Source organism: Gymnoscopelus braueri (genome assembly GCF_963280865.1).
Source record: "Gymnoscopelus braueri genome assembly, chromosome: 13".
In the NCBI taxonomy this organism is placed as follows: Eukaryota; Metazoa; Chordata; class Actinopteri; order Myctophiformes; family Myctophidae; genus Gymnoscopelus; species Gymnoscopelus braueri.
Window position 1 is genome coordinate 38,270,011 of NC_137615.1, and position 25,592 is coordinate 38,295,602.

General features: G+C 44.2%; 1 protein-coding gene across 1 annotated transcript; it reads left to right on the forward strand.

The window, feature by feature from the left end:
* The first annotated feature begins 985 nt into the window (after positions 1 to 985).
* On the forward strand, positions 986 to 25,592 carry mosmoa (modulator of smoothened a). Its single transcript, XM_080447343.1, has 3 exons — positions 986 to 2,069; positions 13,002 to 13,214; positions 23,745 to 25,592. Exons 1-3 carry the CDS (start codon positions 1,964 to 1,966, stop codon positions 23,927 to 23,929), a joined length of 504 nt encoding a protein of 167 aa, XP_080303469.1. The 5' UTR covers positions 986 to 1,963; the 3' UTR covers positions 23,930 to 25,592.

Consider the following 25,592-nt stretch of genomic DNA (forward strand, 5'->3'; position numbering starts at 1 on the left):
TCTGTGTTCTTCAGTGGATGGGGAAACCACAACAAGCAAGTGACAACACTACTGATGTCTGGTGTGCTGCAAAAAAGAAGAAAAAAACCAATGCATAATAGCTCAGTGTAACCTTATTACAATGTGCATCCTTTTAAGTTATCCAAGCCCTATTTCATCCTATTCTAAAATTGCAGATCTACAACTTCACAAGGCATCAAGCCTGTACATCTGCTATTTTCGATCTGATTATTGACCAAAACAGGGACGCCAGGTTTAGTGTGGTCAAACGATGGTGCATTAGTCATAGTGCATACAAAAGAATGCGAGTGACGAGGACTCCCTAGGCACCTCGACCCCCCCATGACATGTTAAGGAGTATCGCGAGACGAGAAGTGATGCCCCCCGCCCGCCTGCCCCACGAACGTGAAAACAGGAGCAGGGTTGCCATGTCTGCTTATTATAAGCACATTTGGGCTTGTTTTTATGTAAAGTTGCTTGTAAATATTGGTGGTTACGTTTTTTGGGCTTGTTTCTAAAGTGTAGTTGCTTATTTGGACTTGTTTACTGATGTTTAAACCATAGCTCTGGTCCATAGCGTTAGAAGGAGAACTCCTAACGCCATATGGACCAGCGCTATTTAAACCAGTGGTTCTCAAACATGTTCATGTCAAGGACCCCCAAATGAATATGTATTTGTCCACGGACCTCAACCTGAAAACATTTTGTGCCAGGGACCAGGGTCCAGGGACCGCCGTACCAGATCTATGTTAATATGTTCCAAAAAAAATTATCCACATTTTCTTCAAGTTTTAATACAAAGAAATAGCCAATCTACAAGCTCGAGATGCCTTGTGAGCTTGTAGATCGGCTATTTTCAAAAAGCCGATGAGCTAATTAAAGGGCTCATGTAGTCGCTTCTTTTGGGCTTGTTTTCATAGACCTGGTTGCTTGTTTCTCTCGCGAAACCTGGCAACGCCGACAGGAGCGCTGTGTGTGTGTTGTGTCTGTGTGTGGGGGTGTTCGCTTCAATCGCCGCTCCGCTTCATGTCATTTAGAAGAAAAGAGGGGCTGAGCTTAGAGGTGGGTGGTGGGCTTTAACCATAACAATAACCTACCCACCGCTCTACCCTTTTGCAAATGTCCTTGTTATATGCACCGCAGTTTGACGCGAAATAGGCTTTATTAAGCACAAGCAGCAGCACCACCTCCTCGGAGTCGGACCCTCTCTCTGCTCGGTGGTCTCCTTTCAGCGCAGATGCTATTCCAGAGGAGGAGAAGGAGAAGCGGGCATGAATAAGCAGCAGACGGGATAAGGAGGAGGAGGAGGAGGAAGGAGGATGGGTTCTTCTCAACGGTAGACCATCATCATCACCACCACCCCTGAACACAACGCGATCCCCGGCCCGTTGCTTCGGAGGTGACATTATTTTGCTCTTGAGAATGCTAGCGCAGTCCGGCGGCCCTGGGACCGGGGCAGGAGGCAGCCTCTGCTGCTGGGCCGCAGTTCTCAGCACCGATCAGTCCGAATTCGGGCACTGTTAGAAACGCTAGCTAGCTGCCCTGCTAGCCCGCACGTCACCCACCCGATGCTGCTGCTGCTGCCGAGCGGATCCAAACCCCAACACAAACGGCTGGAGGAGCGTCGGGCCCTGGCGTCGGAGGCGGACGATCCTGGCACCGGAGATGTGATGCCCTTTGCGCGTCACGTTTCAGCGTTTTCTAGCTGAATGTGTCGGCTGTGTCCCCTTGTTGCTGCGACGTGTGGACCCAAATAATGCGAGATCCACAACATCAGTGTCCTTTTGATGGGGGCGAGGTAGACTGATTGCAATCAGAGCACATCTGAGCTTCTCTTCCACCTTTTATCTTTTTTTTGTTTTTACGGTCTGGGGGGGTGGGTGGGTCGCATCTGATCGGGACCCCCAGGCCACATTCAGCACACCCTGCAACACTATAAAGACCCCAAACTGAAGCTGGCGTGATGGATAAACTGACAATAATATCAGGATGCCTCTTTCTGGCAGCAGATATATTTGCAATAGCCAGCATTGCAAACCCAGATTGGATCAACACTGGTGAATCAGCAGGTAATTATTATCACCAGGCAATAAGTTAGTGTTGGTCTTTTGCAGCATTGATGTCACCGTCTCTAGTCTGTAACCCAACCAGACTAGTAGCCTAACCATGAGGATGATCCACTTCACAAATATGTTGTTTATAATATTGAATCAGCAGCTCTATATTCTTTCCGCTACAGTTTTCTCGTGTTATTCTCAGTAGAGTAGGGTGACATTGAAGCAGTTGCACAGCAGTTAAGTGTTTTGTGTTAATATTAAAACACTTACCCATATTACCCATACCAAGGGTACAATTAAACATTTTTTAATCATCCCTGTAGATTAGAAGACATTTGCTCTTTAATGCGCCTCTTGTGGAGTGCGTCAGTTCAGGTCAGGTGATGATGATGATGGTGGTGGTAACAGTGACACTTTCGTAGCCTCACCATGTGATCCGGCCCTGGGTTCTGGGTTCACGTGAAGAAACTGTAGACAGTGGAGCAGGTGTTGGATGTTGCCTCCGTAGTCCGTACTGATCCACACGATCCACACGCACCAGTGTTGCCAGATTTTGCGAGAGAAATAAGCAGTGGTGGAAAAAGTACTCACATGTTTTACTTAAGTAAAAGTATCAATACTGCAATGTAGATATACTCTGTTGCAATTAGAAGTCCCGTATTCAAAACCTACTTGAATAAAAGTACGGGCATTGAAATATACTTAAAAAGTACCAAATGTAAAAGTAGGCTACTCATTGTGCAGAATTTCACAAGTTCAAAATGTATAAAACAATCTTTTGAAAATAGCCGATCTACCATCTCATAGCTTGTAGATCTGCTATTTCCAAATGGCTGAAATCTATATAGGGTTGAAGTGGTTAATGTATGTTTTGTATGTTCAAGCCTAAAGTCACTTATAATAAGCAGACCTGGCAACACTGACACGCACCCACCGGCAGTTGGTCCTTTATTTTTGGCGTCAATCCTTAAAACACATCCAGGCTGCTGATAGACAGCTGGAGCCTTTGTTCCCCATGCAGGATGACAGCTTAGTAACTGGGTCATAGAGGGTTCATCCACCAGTGCACAGCCAGACTGTATTAGCTCCACCCAATAAGCACTGTGTACAAATGTAATAAGATAATAATAAGTAATAATATATGAAATGGGACACACTACTTCTGAAATGCATTAGGTTTGATTGCGTTTGCAGTTTGCACATTTGCAGGTATTTATTGATGTTTCAAAATAGGGCTGTCACGACTACAAATTTAAATTGACGATGAATTGTCACACAAATAATTGCGATTAACAATTTAATTGTGTTTTTTGGCATTGAACATTGGAACATATGAATAGAAACTTAATTTCTGTTTGCCTTTTAGTCTTCGTAATCACAAATTGCATATGCAGATTCATTTTAAACTATTAAAAATAGTGGAAATAGCTGATCTACAAGGCAAGCTTACAATTCATGTTGTAAGCATGTAAATCTGCTATTTCTGCTATTTTTGAAAATAATGAAATTTTTTCAACATCGAAACGATTATGACAATTATGCAAAATAATTGCGATTATGTCAAATAATTGCGATTTGACCATCATGTAATAATTGTGACAGGCCTAGTTTCAAAGCAGTTCTGCAGAACAACCCATCTCTCTTTTACTGTTTTCACATTGCCTCTCCACCTTGCCCCAGCTGTCTTTGATGGCTGTGTGGGGTCTTTTGTTGTACAGGTTTATGGGATGGGTACGTAGGTGATAGACCGTTCACATTTTCGGTATCCCCCCTCTCACAAACTGTGGCTTTCCCCTCACTTTCAAAATATATGGACAAGCAGCCACTGTTTTAGAATTTACAATAGTGGAAACATTGGTACTGTGAGAGCCTCTGCTCCTTTGTGATGTTTTTAGAAAAAACGTTCCACTGCAGGGCAGTAGGTTAAAAGTCATGCCGTGGCATGTTGTACATGCTGTTAGATTAGATTAGGTTAGATTACATTAGATACGATTAGATTAGACTGGCTTGGTTGAAGCTAAACACAATAGAGAATTCTTTAAAACAACATGATTGCTTCCTCGTTTCCTCTAAGACAGATCATAAAAAGCAGTTTGTGTCATAACATCGACAGTGGCATGGATTTGAATTCATGTGTTTGTAGTCAAATGCGCTTCTCTTGCGGGTTTGTTCAAGTTGACACGGTGGTGGAACTTGAGTATGGCTGCTCTCTCTATTCCCATGGCTGGCATTGCCATCTGTAACCTAACCTCAGTCAGCACACATTCAGCGTGCCAGTGTATTGTGGGTAAGGGTGAAAGGTCATGTGGGAGTCAGAGCACTCGATGCAAGACCCCTCACAAAATCACATCTCTAATTGGTTGACCCCTGCCTCCATTTCCCAGGCTTGTTGTTGAGAGATGAGAAGAGCGTTTGAACCGAGGTGAGCGCTTGGTGACCTATCCCTGGAAGGAACCCAGCATGGTATCTTTGTACTAAAAAACGTGGAGAAACATGTTCTGGGCCAGTTAGCAGGATGAGAGCTGTGCACATGACAGATTTTGCCTTCTATTGCTTTTTTTCCAAGAGGCTGACTAAAGATTTAGGTTTTGAAACTTTTGATGTAGGCCAGCAGAAATAGATGAACCCATTTAGACCTGAGGGCGATTCTAACGCCTTCTAAAAACAGAAAAAACATCTGAAAAAAACGTCACATTTTTATTCAGAAAATGTAATATAAATGTAGAAAAGGTATAACAACGTATAGGTTTTAACACAGGTCTTAAAGGGTTTTAATAAGTGTGGGTGTATCATAATTGTCAACACTAATATCAGTAGAAATAGAAGGACAACATACGAAAAGCCTTAAAGCTGCAATCCCTAACGTTCATTCATGTCCTACCCGGGACTCGAACCTGGGTCCCTCGTGCGGGCGCCAACATTTCTACTGCTGAGCTAATAGAGAAAGCCTGTTACTTCTGGTGAAGGATTGAGCTTCATGCCACTTGTCAACCAGTACTTGACAAGTAGTTGACAAGTTGACCACAGGAAGTACAGTACAGTTTTCAATAGAAGAGTAGATAGACCAACTACTAGATAGACCAACTACTTGTGTTGGTTGTATTGTATTAACATACTCTACCATATGGATTGGTCACAATAACATTTTATTTACACACAAAATGAAGGTTATGAATTGCAGCTTTAAGCTGTTTTCCATACAAAGCTCCTCTGGTTATTGAACACCCGAGGCAGCTTCAAGTAGTAACAGCAGTGCTTTCATGCAAGACAGAACAGCACAAAAGGCAGAATGTAGAGGCGTGACCAAGTCACAGTGCAACGACGTCCCCAGGCAATAACAGCTAAAGTTCATTTCCTGCCTGGGCTTCCATTCAAAGCCATTGTTACCACACAGTGTCAAGGTGATCATCATGATTATGTCATAAAAGAGGAAGCTGTGACCAGGGCCAGTGCTGCATTGAAAGTGTGTTTTCACAGTGGGAAACAATTAATTTCTCTAACAGTTCTCTCTCTCTGCCTCTGTCTGTGCTGCTCGTTCATGCTTACAGTGGGTTTTGGGGGGGGGGGAGCGGTGAGTGGTGTGGACTTCGACTATAGCCGAAAATAGCAGATCTCACATGCATCGCAACGTGTTGAGCGTCGGTTGCAGATCTGCTATTTTTGCCACGCTCAACTACACTGACTTTTAGTGCAGAACGTTTGTCAAGACAACATAATACATAAACACATTACCCATTTATCTACAGAAGCAGTAGCCAATATCGCAAACCCTTTTTGTTTTTCAGTGAGACAGGTACATTGGCAAACAACCCACAGTCTTTGAACAATATGTGGTGTAAGTGTTTATGCAGGACAGGTCAGTCATCTTTTGGGCAAATATTTTGTCTTTCCCCATTGCCTGCCTTGTACAAATCTTACCGTTGGTTGTAGGTTGGCCAACTGTTGTCAGTGACTGATTATGCATTATCTTTGGATGGTTAATCATATAGAGAGAATAGATAGAATCGTGATTATGTAACTAACTATTTCCAAAAGGCACCATTAAAAAGTTATTGCCCAGAAATCATTTGTCACCAAAATTCAACTTATCCGCCTCATTTAATGCATGACTCCCTGTCTGCATTTTCCCATCTTTAATGTGATTTGCTTTTTCCATTTCAAACACACTGCTCAGGACTCGCTCCCAGGTAGACCAGCAAGGGAGATGAGGTGTTTGATGTGCTCAGTGTTCGTTCTCACGAAAGCCATAACAATATCGGTCTGGGCGATATCCCAGCCATTATTTGAGTTTTCCCATCCAGACATTATTCACAATGATTCAAAAATAGCAAATGTGATTGTTGTGATTTTAGCTGACCCTCCATGTGGTCCTAAGAGTCTCCCTCTAACAGGGTGGTGAGTGATGGTTCAGTTAAGTCGCGAGCGCATAGAACAAGATGACACCTGGGCCAGTTTCACACGACAAGTGTTCTGAACAAAAATTCTGAACTTTATTACACATTAATAAAAAGATTATATGGAAAAGAACAGAATGTAGTCGGAAAACAACAGATGCATCTCGTATCATTGTGCACAAGTCAGGTGTCGGTCTATCTGATAAAGTAGTTGATTGCCATGGCGTCAAGTATATCAGTATGTGTTACAGAAATTAGAGTGAATCAACAAATGCATTTACTGGGCAAGCAGATACAGTAAATGTCAGTCCTAATCATATGAACCTGATTTTGATGACCAGTGATGTTTCAAGGAAATCTTTTATTTTATTTTTCAAACCCTAATTTCTTCAGGGACGTTCCTCTCAGATGGACTTATTTCCAAGACAGTTACCTGATCTTTTTGCTCTTCCGTGTTTTTATTTTTACTCCACCCTGACCCTGACAGCAGCCTTTTTGAGTTGGTGCTTATAGGACACAAGGTGGTGGGGGTAGTAGTTCTAAAATAAATATATCCCTACGCCAGCAGTGATTAAAGCAAGAATGCAACCTGCATCAAACGCCATTCTTTTGCTATTTCTAAGCTCTGTGGGCAGGTTTTTGTCAGTACATCTGTAGACAGCTAGATTTCTTTCTAAGCTAGACTCAAGGTAGCTGAGACTTCAACGTGTTATATAATCCGCTGACATCTTCTGGAGCTGCTCTGTGTTATTCCTTCCAAATTGAAAATTCACTTTGTGGAGACATGACTTTATGAGGATATGTGCAAATTTTATGGTTCAACACTGTTGGCATTCGAGTGTAAAACCTCTATCAAAGTCTCACATGACTCAGGTCAATCCTACTATACTTTATCAACATAGCGGCTCCAGAATGTGTTATTTGATGACACCCGATGTTAACGTGTGGGTTTGCTGGTTTTGAGCGCTTTGGTTTGTGGTGACATTATGTAGATTTAACTGTCCAAAAATAGAATGTGCATTACCATAACACTATGGTCTTCTAACTGCAGCCTCTCTACCTGATTTCTTTCTCTGCCATGTAAAGGTGGAGTGAAACATTTCCCCTCCTCAAGTCCACCTTTTCGAGATGTTTTCAGTGTTTATGGAGCTAATCAAGTGAATGATGTTTTCCTTTGACTTTCGCCACAAGTCTGACTTAAATTTAATCATTACAGTGCGTGTGGAAGATTGCTGATCAACAAGCTCACAATGCGGCGTGACAAGCTTTTAGATCAGTTATTTTCGTCGCGTATTACCTTTCGTACGATGGCGTATAAATTAAGAATCGCTCAACACCGCTGTGTTGCGGTGCCTCTGTGTAATGTGTTGTACTTTAAAAGCCTCTTGCAGGAGAAGCAGGCAGCCGTTGGCTACCTTTCGCTGTCCTGTTTTGCCGCCCACCACAGTTCAGAGGCCCGTTTGACTCATCCGTTAAGCGTTGGCAAACGCCAGCACCCCCACCATGCTTTGCTAATGGGAGCATCACCATGCTGAAGACAAGCACACAGGGGCCTTATTTCCTCTCATTTAGACTGAGACGCTGTCAGAGAGAGAGAGAGAGCAGAGAGAGATGGATGAGGGATGCGAGTGAAAACAGTGGGAGGAAGAGGAGGGCTGGGGCAGTGAGATAGGGTGACGAGAGTTGTAGTTTCCATGACGGTGAAAGCGAGGAGAATGGAGGAGGAATATTATTCTGTCGATGAGGATAGAGAGAGCGAGATAGAGGGCACATATTCAGAATGGAGGGTTTACCTGTTCTGTTGCTTGTGTGTTTGAGATAAACGGTGGTGGTGGTGGGTGGGGAGGGAGGGTTGTCTGTCAAAACGCTAGGGTGCAACGTAGATTGTTTTCTCTCTTCTCTTGAAGCATACACTGTAGCATAGCATGCCTATCCTTCCTTCCACACTGACCCCTCGCCCCCACCAACCTCAAATCAGCAGGCCTTGATCCACCCCATACACACACACACACACACACACACACACACACACACACACACACACACACACACGCATGTGTGTGGGGGGGGGGGGGTTGTAAGATAATGAGATTGAAAATGACTCTGTTTATGCCAATTTTATGTCTTTCTGGGTATTGTGTGCCTGTTGTTTCATTTTCTATTGCGCTTAGTATTCCTGTGCGTATATACTGTACACGACACGGGTGTAAACATGCATACAGCTAGGCTAGGCTGAAATGTTGTTTGTGTGTGTGTTTTTAAGGGCGTGTTTTTGCTGTTCTGTGTCTTGTCCAGGCTGTTTACCATGGCGTGCCTGCCTGCTGTAAGGCAGGAATTCCACGGAGAGCTAGTGAAGCAGCGGGGGCCTGGAGGATCCAGGGGAAATGGTCATAAAGCAGTGCCATTAACCGCTGCTATCAAACCCCTGCCTAATGTTCTCTGGCTCCCCGCTGTTCCTCTGCTACACGGCTACCTCCCTCACCTCCTGTCCTCCGTTGTGTTCAAGGTTACCCGGGAATATGTGGCCCACTTCAGAAATAGGCTACTCACTAAGCTCTAGTGGGCCGCTCAGGTGCCATTTTAGTCAGTCGAGTCATGACCTCCATTTTTTGTTACTGCGAATTGGGCTGTTATGGCATAAGATTGTTACGCAGGGAGGGGATTGAGCGCCATAGAAGCGGGGCTGGAGATAAGGCAGTAAATAAAGAGAGGTACGAATCACCGTTTCTGCTGCGCCCGGTCCGTAATAAAACGGGAGCGGGCACCGAGGACAGCATTCTTGTGTGTTGGCTGTGGAAGGTTAAGCTTTTATCTAAGTAGCCCACACCGGACTGTGAATAAAGCCTTCAATTTTGAGGTTCCAGAAATGTCTTATCTGAACTTTTCTAGACTGCTGAGGCATTCCTTTTGAACCACTGGCATGGTTTGTGTGTGCAGTTTAGGAAGGGTTGAGTCCGTGTTTGGGTGTTATTGTAAACGGCGTGTTTTCGTTGGGTGTTCTAAAGGGGACAGGATTTCCTCTGGATGGACTGCAGGGCTGTTTTCGCCCAGCCTGCTCTTTAGCCTAGAGATTGTCACTGCCAGCCACACTGTCTTTTCACATGGTCTGTCGCTCGATTATGAACCCAGCTCCCTACACACAGTGACACTCAGTGGGTTGGTATCAGCCTCAACCTGGTGGCAGGCAGAGCAAGTAACAGGCTTGACTTTGTTCAACCCCCCCCGCACACACATGCTCGTCTCGTGTACATGCCCGTCCGCCTACTGAGACATTGTTGTTGAACTCCATCTTGCTGCCTACTCAAGCTTGACTTGTCAGTGCATCGTCTCTTTGGTGGTCGGTGAATTCAACGTTCTATTAGCTCTCCCACTAAACCTTCTATGGCATTAAAACTGCAATTTAGACATTTATTTGACCACATAGCATTTATAGTGCACATAGGGTTTGACAAGTACTTGGAAAAGGAGCCTTTCTTTAATGGTTTGTCTTAACACATATGGTCATAGAGAGGCAATGTGAGTCCTAGGGTGGTCCTAGACCTAGCATACCCACTGAAGAGACCATTATTCCATATCTAAATAACATGCATTGCTGAAACATCTCCCACAGATGTGTGCGTGTGTGCTTGTGTGCGTGCGTGCGTGTGTGCGTGCGTATACAGTATATACACAGTATGCTCTCAGACACCCACCCACCTTGTCTGTTCCTCATTGTCCACATTCATTGCCCTTAACCTGTGATCAGCAAATCCCTGTGTGTGTGTGTGTGTGTGTGTGTGTGTGTGTGTGTGTGTGTGTGTGTGTGTGTGTGTGTGTGTGTGTGTGTGTGTGTGTGTGTGTGTGTGTGTGTGTGTGTGTGTGTGTGTGTGTGTGTGTGTGTGTGTGTGTGTGTGTGTGTGTGTGTGTGTGTGTGTGTGTGTGTGTGTGGGACAGCATGGAAGTTAATGGAATGGTTCTTCTACCCCTATAGCAGAGTGGTTCTCATTCTGAACCTTATTTGAGCTCTGGACTATTAGCATATTTCGAACAATCCTAAGGACCACCCCGCCGCCTCCCCACACTATATATACGTATATATTTAGTATCTAAGAAGGCATAACACAGTCATTTCAGACAGATTTATACTGGATTGTATGTATAAGATCTACACACGTACAATGTGTCGCGCTGCAACACGTTGTGAGCTTGTAGATCGGCTATTTTGGCTAAAAGTATATCACACCCAGACTTGTTATGATGGACTTATGAAATATTGTTCAAACATATTTTTAATACATTTCACAAAGTTAAAAGTTATATTTTACCATGGTGATGCCATGGTAAAATGATGCCATGGGCCACTGGTTGAGAAATGGTGCCCTATGGCATGTTTCTGCCTGGGCCTTCACAGTCTGACTCTGGCTCAACTCCGCTCGTGACTCACCATGTGGCAAAACTCCATCCGTCTCCTCTCCTGTTGAATCAGTGATGGGTAGAATGTCTTACCACGCCTTGTTTCATGCTAGCAGATGTGCTGCGCATTCACGTCCAAGAACCAAGCCAAAATTTCTGCACCAGAAGACAAGAGAAAGAGGAATGTCGTAGCAAGCCGTTGTAGCAAGTGCAAGATTCCCTTTCCATAATGAACTGTACACTTGATTCTCGTGTCAAGCTCTTGTGTGCTCTCATACGTGTGTGTCGCACACACATCTGCATGTGGAATTGATTACATTACTGGCAGGAAGGATTTAGTTTGTGTGTGTGTGACTGTGTGCGTACGTGTGCGTGTGTGTGAGTGAGTGCGTGTGTGTAAACGAGAATGAGCTAGAGAGCTTCAGCCACAGATATAATTGGGCCCACCAGGCTGGAGAACGAAGCTCGTCATCTCCTTGCATGCACTGAATGGGTGACAGATTAAAGGAGGGGAATCTCTATCTTTCTCCATCCCTCTCCACCTCTCCTTCCCCTTTCTTCATTGCTTTGGTGTCAGCAGAGCTCCAGTCCTCCCCTCCCGAGGCCTCGACAGTGATTGAGACACAAAGACATTCAGCCTCACTCCACCAAGTCTCATCTAAGTCTGACCACTTTGAATGAGCGTGTCATTATAGGGGAACATTTTGAACGATGTTTGAAATTGTTCATAAATTCTTCGAAAATAGCCAATCGACAGGCTTAGAACAACGTGGCACGTTATGACTATGAGCCTGTCGATTGGCTACTTTCGAAAAACATTTGGAAGAATTTGTAAAAATCTGGAAAAGGGGGCTTAAAGTGGTCATTTACACTTCATCACACAATGTCAAAAGCAACCCTATTTGAGAAAAGTCAGAAATAACATAATATTACCATATTATGTGCGGCGTAGTATAAATTTGCCTCCATAGGTCACAAGCCCCGGGTCCCTCCTGCTCTTTTACAGATCATCCCCCGTTCCGTTCCTTTCCTTCTCTTTTTCCAAGCCTCTGGCTCACCTTCTGTTTCAAAGCTGAAGTCTGTGAAGGCTTGCTGCTTCCTGTGTGTGTGTGTGTGTGTGTGTGTGTGTGTGTGTGTGTGTGTGTGTGTGTGTGTGTGTGTGTGTGTGTGTGTGTGTGTGTGTGTGTGTGTGTGTGTGTGTGTGTGTGTGTGTGTGTGTGTGTGTGTGTGTGTGTGTGTAAAAGTGTGGTGTGGGCTTGTGTGTGTAGCTATCATGCTCTACAAAAATGGTGCTTATTAACGCTAAACTAAAATTGTGCTAAATAAATAGCACTAAAAGGGGTTCTTTGGCTTGTCATATGGGTACCTCATTTAGTGCTATATAGCACCTATCTTAATCACTTTCAACCTGTCATCCCTATTTTGGGTATGTCATTATAGGCAAAATCTTCTAAAACAGCCAATTTACTGTGCAAGACAAGTGTCTCATCACAACATGTTGTGAGCATATACCGTAGATAGTTCACGGCTGTACAACCAAGTATACCTTTGGTATATAGAACCATATGGGGGCTTAACAGGTTTTTTTGAATGGCATTGGCAGCCATGATACATATTGTTGCTGTCCGGCAGAAACCTTGTATCTCCATCTATTAACAAGAGTTTGTGTCTAAATAATAAGTACATTGGATCCATTGGAACACAAGTAATTTTTTCCATTTCCTGAAAAGTAACGTTTTTGGACATTCAAGGTTTCCACCGGCAGCGACGATATACACCCCCAAACACCCCCAAAGAAGCGCTGAATAGTTTATATATGTGAGGCATTGATGTAGCCTGCTGTGTGTAAGCAGGGCTGCTGTATTTGACCAGCTATGACACCAAGGCATTTTGCACGGGACACGCAGCAGTTTCAACCAATGCTCTGACTGGTGTATTGTGTGTAGACTCGGGAACTGGTTACTGGGCTGTGTTGCCTCAAGGGCATTACAGATCAATCCTTCCTTTGAGAGTGTAAACATTCTCTAAAAGTGTAACTAATTGATACTGAACTTCAGTATTAATCTTCAGTGAAGACTTAACCGTAAAAAGGCGCTTTTGTGCATGCAGTCTTTACAATTCTAACATCTTCTTTATCCAAATTCCTCTTTCCCTATAGGCGCCCTGACTGTTGGTCTAGTACGGCAGTGCCAGACCATCCACGGGCGAGACCGGACCTGCATCCCGCCACGGCTGCCCCCGGAGTGGGTCACCACGCTCTTCTTCATCATCATGGGTATCATCTCCCTCACGGTCACTTGTGGACTCCTGGTGGCATCACACTGGCGCCGCGAAGCCACCAAATATGCCCGGTGGATCGCCTTCACTGGCAGTAAGTGGTCAGACCATGCTAAGCGACCAGTATCCCATGGGCCTTTTTTTGTAGTTAATCACATTAAACTTGTCATCCGTCCCTATTTTGGGCACGTCATTATAGGCAGAGTATTTCAGAGATTAAAAAATAATAAAGAAATTACAGAAATGTTCAGAAAGCCAATCTACATTTTTGCTTGCCATGCAACGAGTTTTGAGCTTTTCTGATTTTTTTTTGCTATTTGTTGCACTGTCGTACGTCAAAGTATACTAAGTGGTTAAATTAACAATAAGGATAATACTGTGTATATACCATGTGTACACACCCTACTCTTCCTGCTCATTACACCTCTTCCTTGAAATAGCAGCCAATAGTGCATTGGTTTGCCAGCAGCTGGCAGCTGGTCTATGAAGCAGGGAGGCGAGGAGAACAAGTGAGCGATAACGATGGGGTGGGGGGGCGGGGGTTAGGTGAAGATATTGGTTTTAGCTCAGCAATAATGCAAAATATTTCACCGGTACTGCTAATTCAGCCATATGGAAGATAGATGTGTGTGCATTCTATTCCAAAACGCACGCACACAAAAATATATTTTGTGTGTGTGTGTGTGTGTGTGTGTGTGTGTGTGTGTGTGTGTGTGTGTGTGTGTGTGTGTGTGTGTGTGTGTGTGTGTGTGTGTGTGTGTGTGTGTGTGTGTGTGTGTGTGTGTGTGTGTGTGTGTGTGTGTGTGTGTGTGTGTGTGTGTGTGTGTGTGTGTGTGTGCTTGCACATGCATTTACAGTATGACCATTTTTTCCACTGAGCCAATGGTCCAATGACCACTGTGGTTTGGCTGTGTAGGAGGGTGTAGTTGTGATTGGTTGATTAGTTAAAGAGCGTCCCAACAACCTGGCATCCCTATTTTGGGCATGTCATTCCAGGCAAAATGTTTAAAAAAATCAGCATTTTTCAAACATCTTATTTATTTATTCAAAATGTGCAAAAATAGCTGATCTACAAGCTCACAACACGTTGCGATGTGACGTGCTGTGAGCTTGTCAATCGGCAATTCTTTTGTTATTCGTTGTACAATTAAGTATATAGGGCTTAAGTGGTTTAGAGAATAGACAGCGTCTAGCTCACACAGATGGCGTAGGCTGGACAGAGTAGTAATTACCATAACGCAGCATATAAAGTCTGGACATACTGTGTGAGAAAAGGCTACATTTTACCACACGACATAACCAGGGCAAGTGTTTTGTTCTACAGGGAGCAGCTAGAGTGTAGGTTTAAAAACAGTGCCATCTATTCTGTTCTGTTGTCGAGATTTGCAAAGTCAGGACAAATGCGGCAGGCTTTGTAGAGTCCGCTAAACCCGTGCAAAGTCCCTGTGAATCGCCATATTTACAGAAATCCAAGCCCTCTAAAAAAAAGTGTCTGTGCGCTAAGCACAAATCTGCGTCCCGAGCTAAATTGGAAGGCGTCGAGTCACTGTTTGACAGTCGCGCTTGGAGGCAAGGGATGAGGTTGCCGTGGCAACGGGGAGGAATCGGCACCATTGTCTGCTTCTGTGGTTCTGTCGGCCCTATTAGGATCTCAGCAGTCTATCCTGTTTGCTTGCACAATGGCCACAAGTAAAATATGTATTTAGGCTTTGGAGATTTTTTTTTGTTTGCTTCCTTTTACCCATTAAGACCTGGAACGCATCTGTGTCACTTTATATTTCTTTGGCTATTCAAAAATAGCAGATCTACAAGCTCATAGCGCGGCACCGAGTGCCGCGCTACGAGCTTGTAGCTCTGCTATTTTTTTTAAATCGTGAAAAAAAAATATATATATATATTTTTTAAATCTGTTAGGATTTAGAAAACATTTTTAAGAATGGCCTCAGGTCTTAATGGGTTAACCAGGGCGTTGTGTTTTGGGTTTTGGGAGAAGGACCAACAACAGAACGTCGTGAGAGACTGATGTGGTATGAAAGCATCACAGGTAACCCGAGAGCCCACCTCTGGAAGAGGAGGAGAGGAGAGGAGAGGGACGGAGCCAGGGCTGTGCTTGTTTTGTTTTTGTTTTGTTTTTTGTAATTTTTGTTTTTCCCTGACGTTGCTGAAACACATTGCTGAACACTGCGCCTCTCTCTGGGGCTGCTGTGCTGTGGCTCATACTTTGTGTCTGTGAGCCGTAAGGGGGTGGAGAGAGGTCAATTAATGAAACGACTTGAGGCAAATTTATATCGGTGGTTCTCAAACTTTTTTTTACCTCAAGGACCCCCAGTGTGGTATGCATTAGGCCACGGATCCCCATAACTCTGAGAGCGTGCAAATGGACACGTAAAGGTCCATTTTGTTCCACTTGTACGCTCTCAGAGTTACAGACCTTTTAAGGGTCCATTTGGTTACTAACTGTTAATACTTTAGCTGGGGACCCCCTCAAGAACCCCTGGGGGTCCCCAGACCCCAATTTGAGAACCACAGATTTATGTGTCGTGACACGTTTTTCAGTTGATGATCACTTTAGTCGAGTGACAAAATATACATTTGGCTTGAGACCAATGAGCTCTGCGTGAGAGAGAGAGTGGGGAGGGAGAGAGAGAGAGAGGGAGAGGCAGAGGCACAGAGGCGTGGGTCCAGTGTTGAGACCAGGATGATTCATTGGGGGCTAGCAGGTGATGAAGTCTGGAGTTAGGTAGGTAGTACTCTGTACCAGTAGGTGTAACTGGCCATGGGCCACTGGCACCTGAATGGGCAGCTTTGTATGACCACCACAGACCCCTCTCTGTCCCCCTCTACACTCCCACGTACGCTGCCCTCTGGAGCCCCCTGGGCCGTGCATATTACACCCACACTAGTGAAGACCCACATCCACACAGCCAAGCCACTTTATTGGCTTCCACTCTCCTTAGCTGCTGCCGTTTGATCAGCAGCAAGTGGGCCGGCCAGGTGAAGCCACAGCGCAGGTGTAGAAACATCTGCCCAAGAGGCGCAGAAGCTCCAGAAAGAAAGGAAAGACGCTTCGGTCATTGAGCTAACCTCTGCAGCTAGCTCATGAGCTGAGCTAGCAACGGAAACACTGAGCCAGGTATTTCTGCCTCCTCCTGGGCATACCTTTTCCCAGCATCCTTCTGCTATGATGGCTGTGGGCCACTGTGGTTCTGGCCCGCTGTAGATAAACACATGGCCGGAGCAATGAACGGGAAGGGAAGAGACATAAATATTAGCTGTGTCTGCCCAACCGGGCACGTCAACCTGACGGAGCATGCTTTGCTACGAACTGGCAGAGTGGAGACATTTAGCCAATCTGGGTGACCGAGAGTATCGAATCACCTTTTAACCACTTAAGCCCTATAGAGTACAGAAGTCCTGACGTCACTCGTTCATCCCCTGGTTCGTAAAGTAATTTCTCTATGGAGAATAACATTGGGTCATCTTAGAATCGTCTCATATAAGAATTGTGGTCCAAAAATAAACAAACTGTCACGCCGACATTGTCAGGGAGGAGGTTCTGTATCGTTTATGATAGTCAGTCACTTATATTTGATACAGTCTGTTTCTGGCGAAAATGTAACTAATTCGGCGGAACATTATCGTTTTCTCACCGTCAGTTGATGCTTCCTATCCATAAGAGTCAAACCGCCGGGGTCATTTGTTTATTTTTGGAACCCAGTTCTTATTTGACGCGATATTAAAGACGTCTATGGGAATTCAGAACGGGGGTGGAAAACCGCGAACCAGGTAGGATGTGTAAATTACGTCAGACTTCGGTGCTCTATATACTTTGTCGTAGGACAAATAGCAAAATTAAACTTTGCACGAAAATAGGGACACCAGGGTTCATCCGAAACATTTGTTCAGCAGAAGAAGATGTACCGCTTGTCCAAAAGGAATTTTAGGATTTGTTGCGATCGGTTTTGGGTTAGGTTAGGGTTCTGTGTATCTCTTTCTCTCCTGCTCTACCATTAGAAAGAACAGACCGGGAAGCAGCCTTTAAGCAACATGATGTTGTGTCAGAGTGTTATTTCCTATACGTCAGTGTTTTAATAATGGGTAGTGTCAGCTCACGCATTGTCATCGACTGCAGTACAAAAACTGGATCTAAATGAGTCTTATGTTTGTGTGTTTTTTGCGCTGTAAATTCATCATAACTATGCTTAAGTTGCTGATAGCTTGAAACACAGGGACATAGGGTCATTTATATTGGAAGTGGAGATACTGGCAGTTATGGCTGACTCAGGATCAGCTTCTACTCACATGCAGTGCTTAGGTAAATGCAGCCAGATGGCCTCATCAGCACTTTCAGAGCATTACAGAGTGTCTGCAAATGTGTATTCTCTTCACAAGTGTGTGGTGGTCACAAATAATGATGATGATTAGTTGTGTACAAAATTACATTTCAAGTGCCTTTTATGGGTATTTTGGAATCACTTGGGGGAAGCAGGTATAGTTCATTAGTTCATTTTGATCTAGAGCTTAGAGTCATTTCAAGCTGCTGTTTAAAAAGGAAACACCTCTATAATGCCAGTACAACCCCAACAATTGTGCTTTTTGTTTTGTTAAAGGCTTTTTTAAGCTTACCTGGGACAATGTTATCTTCTTGCAATTTGCATATCTCCAAATCATTAACATCGAGTTTCACAGCTAAAATCCGGTCTTCGGACTAGTACTCACTGAAAACAGGTTTGATGCAGGGCATGCAACTCAGATAAGCCATGCCATTTAGAGTGGGAACAGGGACTTTAAGCTTTATGTAATTAGCCGTATGACCAATAGTGTAAATAGCTGATCTACAAGCTCACAACGTTTCGCCATGCGACTCTATGCAAATTGTTATTTTATTTTAGGGATTTGTTTGGGGGGGGATTTTTGAAAACGATCACCTATAATGACATGCCCAAAATAGGGATGCCAGGGTTAATGTGGTTAAAGCCAAACGGGCCTGTGCTATCACAAAATTGGCTTATTTTCTCGACAGCATTTCGGTTCAGCAATCAGCAAAGTCAATAGGTGCAATGTCAGTAAGAGTCTGGAGTCCACTGGGACTCAGCCACCAGCACAGAACAGCTCAACAACTTGACGAAGAAGACAGGCAAAGACAGGCAGGGCTTACAAACTCACAAGTTTGTGGCAGCTGTCATGACGGTATATAATGCAATTTGAACAAAAAACACAGATATCCGGCAAGGTAACATGAAAGGATATAGTTATAACCAGACTCTGTGCCACTGACACATTCCTGCAGTAATTGTGCAGGATACAGTAGCTAGCTGGTTAGCCAGTGTTCAAAATGTGAATGTTTTTGACATGGCATATGTCAGTGTTGCTAGACATATTAAGACAGATCACTGGTACCCCCACCTCCCTACTCACTACTACTGCTTCTACAGGCAATTCAACCGGGAATCACTCTCAGGCAAAAGTTTTAAAAGGAAAACAATAGCAAGTGTGGAAATGGTGCTGGTGGACTATCTGTAGTGAAGAGTTTGTGAAATAGAGCCTGTCACTGCCTCAATTTATTTTTACTTCAGAAAAAGACCTAGTAGACCTATTTTGGTTTCCAGCTACCTGTTCTTGAAAAATAAGCCCAACTAGTAAACCACCCTCAGATGGTAGGACCCTGTGTTATTTGAATCAAAGAGCATCTTGATCAGATTTAGCTGTTCCACTTCAAACTTAGTCTAGCTATTGAGTAATAATCCACTGGCGTCAAAAAAGTTTGCTTTTATTAATTTATTCATTTAGCTTTAGTGGAAACTAAAGTGTTTGCTACATTAGTGGACTGGAAGCTGGACTTGAAACTGCACATCTTCAAAGGAAACGGAGATAAGTGGGGGGTGACTCTAATTAGAAATGTCTCTGTTGGAACACGGACGGAAGCTAATAGCCTGCATTAACTGTGATAAAGGCTCTTAATGATTTCACCCCTGACCTCATGTTTGCCTGCCTGGATGCTGCCGGACAACGTGACGTACCACATGCTGAGCAGTGCAACACAACACAAGCTCATCGCCTTGCCTCGTCTCGGGGCGCCTGCATGCCTCCTCTGTCATCGGACCCGGCATGTGATCAACACACCAGGCTAATTGGTCCCTGTGGGTGCTACTGTGGTGTCTTGACCATGGCAGGGCTTGTTAACGATGCCCACAGCAACCTCAGCCTTCTTACAATACATGGGGAAGGTCTAGATCAAAAATAGCGCAAATAGCCGATCTACAAGCGTGTTGTGAGCGTTGTGTCCGTGCTTACACACTCACGCGCTATTTCATACTTCATACACGAACACGATGGTGTTGTTTTCATACCAAAAATGGGGATGTCCGGTTAAAAGTGCTTAGGCGCTGATATGTACCCGTTCAAGGGTGGATATGTCCCTGTTTAAGGGTCCATATATCCTTAGTTGACATATCCCTGCTTAAGGGTTGATATGTCCTGTCACTAACATCAAACCCCCTTTTCACTCTCTCTCGTCGCATCACAGCATTTTTTAAAATGTTCCAATTTTGCCAATAATGACATGCCCAAAATAGGGACACCAGGTTGAAGTGGAAAACGATGCCCACAGCAAATTCAGCCTTCCTAAAATACCCTGAGGAAGGAAGACAGTATACAGCACTGTCTGCTGAGTAGATGCAAGCTGCTAGGCGAAAAAGAACATACGGTTTATACTTAAACCACACATGCATCTCACTGTCCTACACATACTTTTAGCGTGTGTAATTAATGAATGTGTGTGGTTGTAGTCAGTTCCATCCAGTGTGTCCTCATCTCCTTGGCCAGAGTAGCTATGCAGATCCTCACAACTTCTCTGTTTGCCTGATATGATGCTACCCAGATGAGTGGGTATTATGAAATTGCGTTCTCGACAGGAGGTGGCGGGTTGGAGGGATGAGTTTGTTAAAAAGCCATGCCACTTTATTGCTCTTCAACTCCCACAGTCTAGCTTTTTCAGCCTTTGATGACCCTGCTTACAAAAACCCATGCTGAGTTGAATGTCATAGCTTTAATCATCATTTAGCCCATGCAGCGTATAACAATTCTGACAAAAAAAATAACACGTCATCATGCCACAAAGAATCAGAATTACTTTATTCACTGAGTGCGATGAATATAAAAGGGGGTTGTTGTCAGTGACAGGACATGTTGACCCATAAGCAGGGACATATCGACCCTTAAGCAGGTACATATTGACCCTGACACTTGGTGTAGAGGGAAATACTAGAGGTGGATCTAATATAGAGACCTGGGGGACCCCGATCAACTACTGTAAGTACAGTATATATAGGATTTAATTGGTTAAACAGGGACATACAGTATCAATCCTTAACCAGGGTCATATCGACCCTTAAACACGTTCAACCTGCCATCCCTATATTTGTATATTTGCTATGTCATTATAGCCGTTCTACAATCAAGTATGAAACAGGGCTTAAGTGGTTAAGCAGGGACATATTATCAACCCTTAAGCAGGGACATTTTGCCATAGGGTTTATTTTTTTAAGAATCAGCCATTTTTGTGCCAGTTATATATTATTGTTACAGCAGCAACAAGAGTGGGGGTCAGAGTCGGAGCTCAATTTATTGGATGGCCTGGTCTTTGAATGGATTGGAGCAGCATCCTCCTAGTTATAAGTGTCAACGTGAGTTGTCGGTTGCATCACTTTTAGTTTTTAGTCCTGCTATCAGCATTGTGGATCCGTCCATCTGTCCATCCTCCACTTTGATCCGAAACATTATCTAAAAAATGCCCCAGGAGTAGCACAGCCTCAAGGGGCTGCTAGCGGGGCTTTTAGACTCTTAGTTTTGTAGTCTAAATTTAGACCTTAGTGCGCCATGTCTCTTTTCCCTTCCCCTCTCCCCAACCATCCAAACTCTCTCTCTCTCTCCCCCTCTCTCTCTCTCTCTCTCTCACTCACTCACTCACTCACTCACACACACACACACACACACACACACACACACACACACACACACACACACACACACACACACACACACACACACTGTGTGTGTGTGTGAGATAACTAATAGCTAGGCTGTGACAGAGAGGACAGGAAGTGAGGCGCGAGGGCTAAAGGCTTCTAGCGTTGATCTATTTATCTGCCTGTCGCTCTGTGTTCACGGTCTGTCTGTACGTCCTTCTACTTCCTTTATTAACCACTTAAGCCCTATCTTATATATTCTGTCGTACGACTGTGTTGGGTGAAAGTGGGCGATCTCCAAGCCCACAATGCACTGCGAAGCGTTGTTGTGAGCTTGTAGATCTGTTCACTATTTTGGAAAACAGGGATGCCAGGTTGAAAGTGGTTAAACCTTTTTTTAATTGACAGCCCGAACGGTTGTTTGCTTTCCGAAATTAGATCCCAGCAATGCAAATTCCTTAGCTTTACATGTCCGTGTTTACACTCTCGGAGTTAAATGAACACATAGGATTTTACAGCGTATGAAAATAAAAGAAAACAGGATGGCTACAGAGAACCATGGAAATCATTACATTAGACTTTATTGTCCCAGAGGGAGATTTGTTTTCACAGACCGTTCAACACAGAAACACAGAAACACAGTAGCATACAACATACAGGTAAAAACAATTACAATGCATAGAATCTCTATAAATACATCCATACCTCCTAGCGTATAACATTGTCAGCCAGGCAGTTTGGTTAATGCTGCAATGGCAGAGTGTACAAAACTTCTGCTTAAAGCGAGATTTTCTTTTTTCTTCCCATTTTAAAGTCCCATATCTGTGTCCAGGTGGCAGTAATGAATGAGTAGTGAGTGAGGTGATGATTGGGGGGGGGGGGGTGATCAGTGTCATTTGATGGAGCATCCATCGCGGTAGTTCAGCCAGGCACGGAAGTCAAGCGGGTCCCACTGTCGTATACCCTCCAATCACATATGGCTACGATCCTAGTGGTTCAATCTACGCTGTCCATTTAAGCAGACCAACATTCACTGTAACATGCTCAACAACATCTCTCGCTGCTGCCACATTGACAGTCCCTCCACCTCCCCTGCCTCCTCCTGTAGGAGTATTTAGGACTTCGGTGTGTCAACTGTGTCATTCAATGTGGGTTCATATCATGTCCTTTTAATTTCTGTGTATCTTCAGGTTCTGCCCTATGAGGAGTTTTAATGTCGACTATCATGTCACTGTAATAACGGTGTACATTTAGGCTCTGCCTCAGGGGGGTTTTGTGATCTCGGAGTCTGTGTCATGCTTGTGCAGATTGTTGTGTATATCACAGGAGCAGAGCCACACCGGCAAATTCAATGCAATATACTGTACGTGTGGAGTCTCCCTCTAACTAAGGGTGGTGGTGAGTGATGGTTCAGTTAAGTCGCCAGTGAGTGTATACGACAAGTTGACTCCAGGCAGTTATTACACACATGGAGAATATATCGTCGCTGTCGGGCAGAAACCAACTATCTCCATTTTTCAACTTTTACATGTTTAAAAAAAAAAAAATCAGTGCTATTGAACACCCTTTACGTCTGTGTGTGGGTTTTACAAATATTGAACCAATGAAACGTATTAAAAAGCACTTCTGACTAAACTATTGGATCCTCAAACTATCGTTCAAACCACCTAACTCCAAATTAGTTTTTTTTTTTTTTTTTTTTGACTGTCATTCTAATCAAATGATGGACAAAACAACTATCTCCACATTAATGGTCAAAAACCTCCTAACTCCACTTGAGCTGGATTTGGGTAAAGTGTTGATAATATAAGGACACATTCAAGTATCTGACAATCTATAAAGTCACCATACCAACTTTGATCAGGCTTGTGTTGTTTTAAAACATGTTTATTTTTTTCATTTCCTGAAAAGTTAATATTTTGAACATAGCTGGTTTATGCCCGACAGCAGAGATACACAGTACTGGACACATGACGTGACCAGAAGATATGAGAAATGGAAAAGAACATGATAGGAAAACAACAGATGCGTCTCGCATCATTGTGCACAGACGTCAGTCTTATCTGATGACGCAGTTGATGGCCATGGCATCAAGTATATCACTCAGTATACAGCTTACGGAAATGAGAGCGAATCAACAAATGCATTTACTATTTACCGGTCAAGCAGATTCATTTTCAGTCGTAACAGTGTCTGGCTGAACTATTGAGAGTGCTAATGTCTCGGGTGTGTGAAAGCCAAGGACTTTAGAGGCAGCATGTGTGATGTTGTTTGTTTTTGTTGGAGATGGTCTTTGTTGGTTGTGTGATGTACTGTAAGACGGCGAACTAACCCACTGTTTCTCAACATTGGGTCCGGGGACCACCAGGGGTCCAAAATGGACCCTTTTGGGTCTGTAACTCTGAGAGAGTGCACTAAAGGTTCCAAATGGACCCAGTAACAGTTGTGTAGTCTCAGAGTTAAATAAACACTTGAGGATTTTACAGTGTAGATTGGGGTCCCAGAGATTTAAAAAAAACAACAACAAACAACTGTATCAAAATGGGGGTCTGTGGCGTGGCCTAATGCATATCAAACTGGGGGTCCTTGAAATGAAAGAGAATCACTGAACTCTCTCTCTCTCTCTCTCTCTCTCTCTCTCTCTCTCTCTCTCCTAGTGATCCTGTTCTGCATGGCAGCGCTCATCTTCCCCATAGGTTTCTACATCAATGAGGTGGGGGGCCAGCCCTACAAGCTGCCCAACAACACGGTGGTGGGCTCTTCCTATGTGCTCTTCGTCCTCTCCATCTTCTTCACCATAGTGGGACTGCTGTTCGCAGGCAAGGTCTGCCTCCCGGGCTGAGGACTTTCTTCTTCAAAGCGCTGCCTTGTGGAACTAACAAACAGGAGGGGCTTTTGAGACACTTACAGAATTCAAACAAACAATCAAAACGAAACACACAAAAAAAAAAAACACACGCAACACAGACGATGACTACAATAAATAATTAATAAATAAATAAATGAAATGACGACGGGCAAATGGAAATTGAACTCAGATCCAGGAGCGTCTCTCGGATGAACTGTCCGCCCGCGGCGAGGAGCGCCGGCGGCAGCGGCGGCACAGCGGAGGAGCTACACAGCAAACTGTTTTAAAGACAAAGTACAATTAAATAGGTGAATGGAAAACGCTTAAAAAAAGGAGACATGGACACAGCGTGGCGAGGAGAGGGTGACGTAGTGCTGCCCAGGCCATCTGAATCCCCCTGCCACTTGTTTATTTATGGAACACGGTTGTCTCCTGTTGTTGTTGTTGTCGTTGCACTTTCGGAGCGGGTCGGGGTGGGTTGGCGGGGGAGTCGAGCGGCGGGGGAGCAAAGCCCAATTTATACAGTGAAGCTCAGCGATTCCCAACCTGTGGGCCGGGGCCCACTGTGAGGATATTGCAAGTGGGCCCACAAATAAATGGCAAAAAGCTACAATTCTATTTATAACATTAATATTACAAAAAGTATGTAAAACTGTCATGGCATTTATTTTCTTTAAAACCATGAAAAATTTGTTTTCATTGTGAATACTGATAAATAAGAACTTAAAGTATACTACGCTAGTTCCATTGATCCAAGCCGGAACACAGTCGATTGATTGATCAATAAAATAAAATTCACGCGGCCCACCCAAGTGGTCAGATGGGTGGGCCGCGAACGCTTTTGAGATGTTCAAGTGGGCCCTTGATCCAGACAAGGTCGGGAGCCGCTGATATATAATGTCCGAGTATAGATTGGGCTGTAAAGAATGCGGAAGGGTGAGTGGGTTCACTATGAGACGGAGAGCAAACAACCGTGCGTATGCCGTGGCTGCCATGGCAACCGCTGCCGCAACGTGGTTGCGCAACTCCAACTCCCCACCGCCTCCGCTCCTGACCGCCCGCCCACCCTCTCGCCCTCAACACACACACACACACACACACACACACACACTAACACACACTAACACACACACACACACACACGCACATGCACACACACACCTCCCCACTCCTGGTGAGAAATCGTTGCCATCACTACCACTCCTGTTGCTATTCCCAGCTTCTCCTGGCTATTTAAGTTGTGTGTGTGTGTGATTCTCTTTTTTAGTTTTTTTTGCTGTTGTACACTTTGTGTTCTTTTATTCCAGACAAAAAAAACCCTGCACACCGCCTTCAGATGAAAAAGCAATCAGGGAATTTGTATTAGGTATCACAACATTTCGACCCTAAGAACTTCTAAGACAACCTGATGATGAAGGTCTCGGGACCGAAACGTTGTGTTTCTGAATAAATACAGTAAAACCTGATTTATTTGCATTTGAAGACGGTGTGCGGGACTTTTTTCTACTACGTTTATCGGCCCTAGTTTGGTCCTCTCTTAGGCACCTGACGCACTGTAGGTGTGCAAAAGGCTTGCTTTTCACCGTTCTTTTATTCCACCGTGAGCTCAGTTTGCGTGTAATAGAGGTTTATCGAAGCCTCGGAGAAGGACGGACGG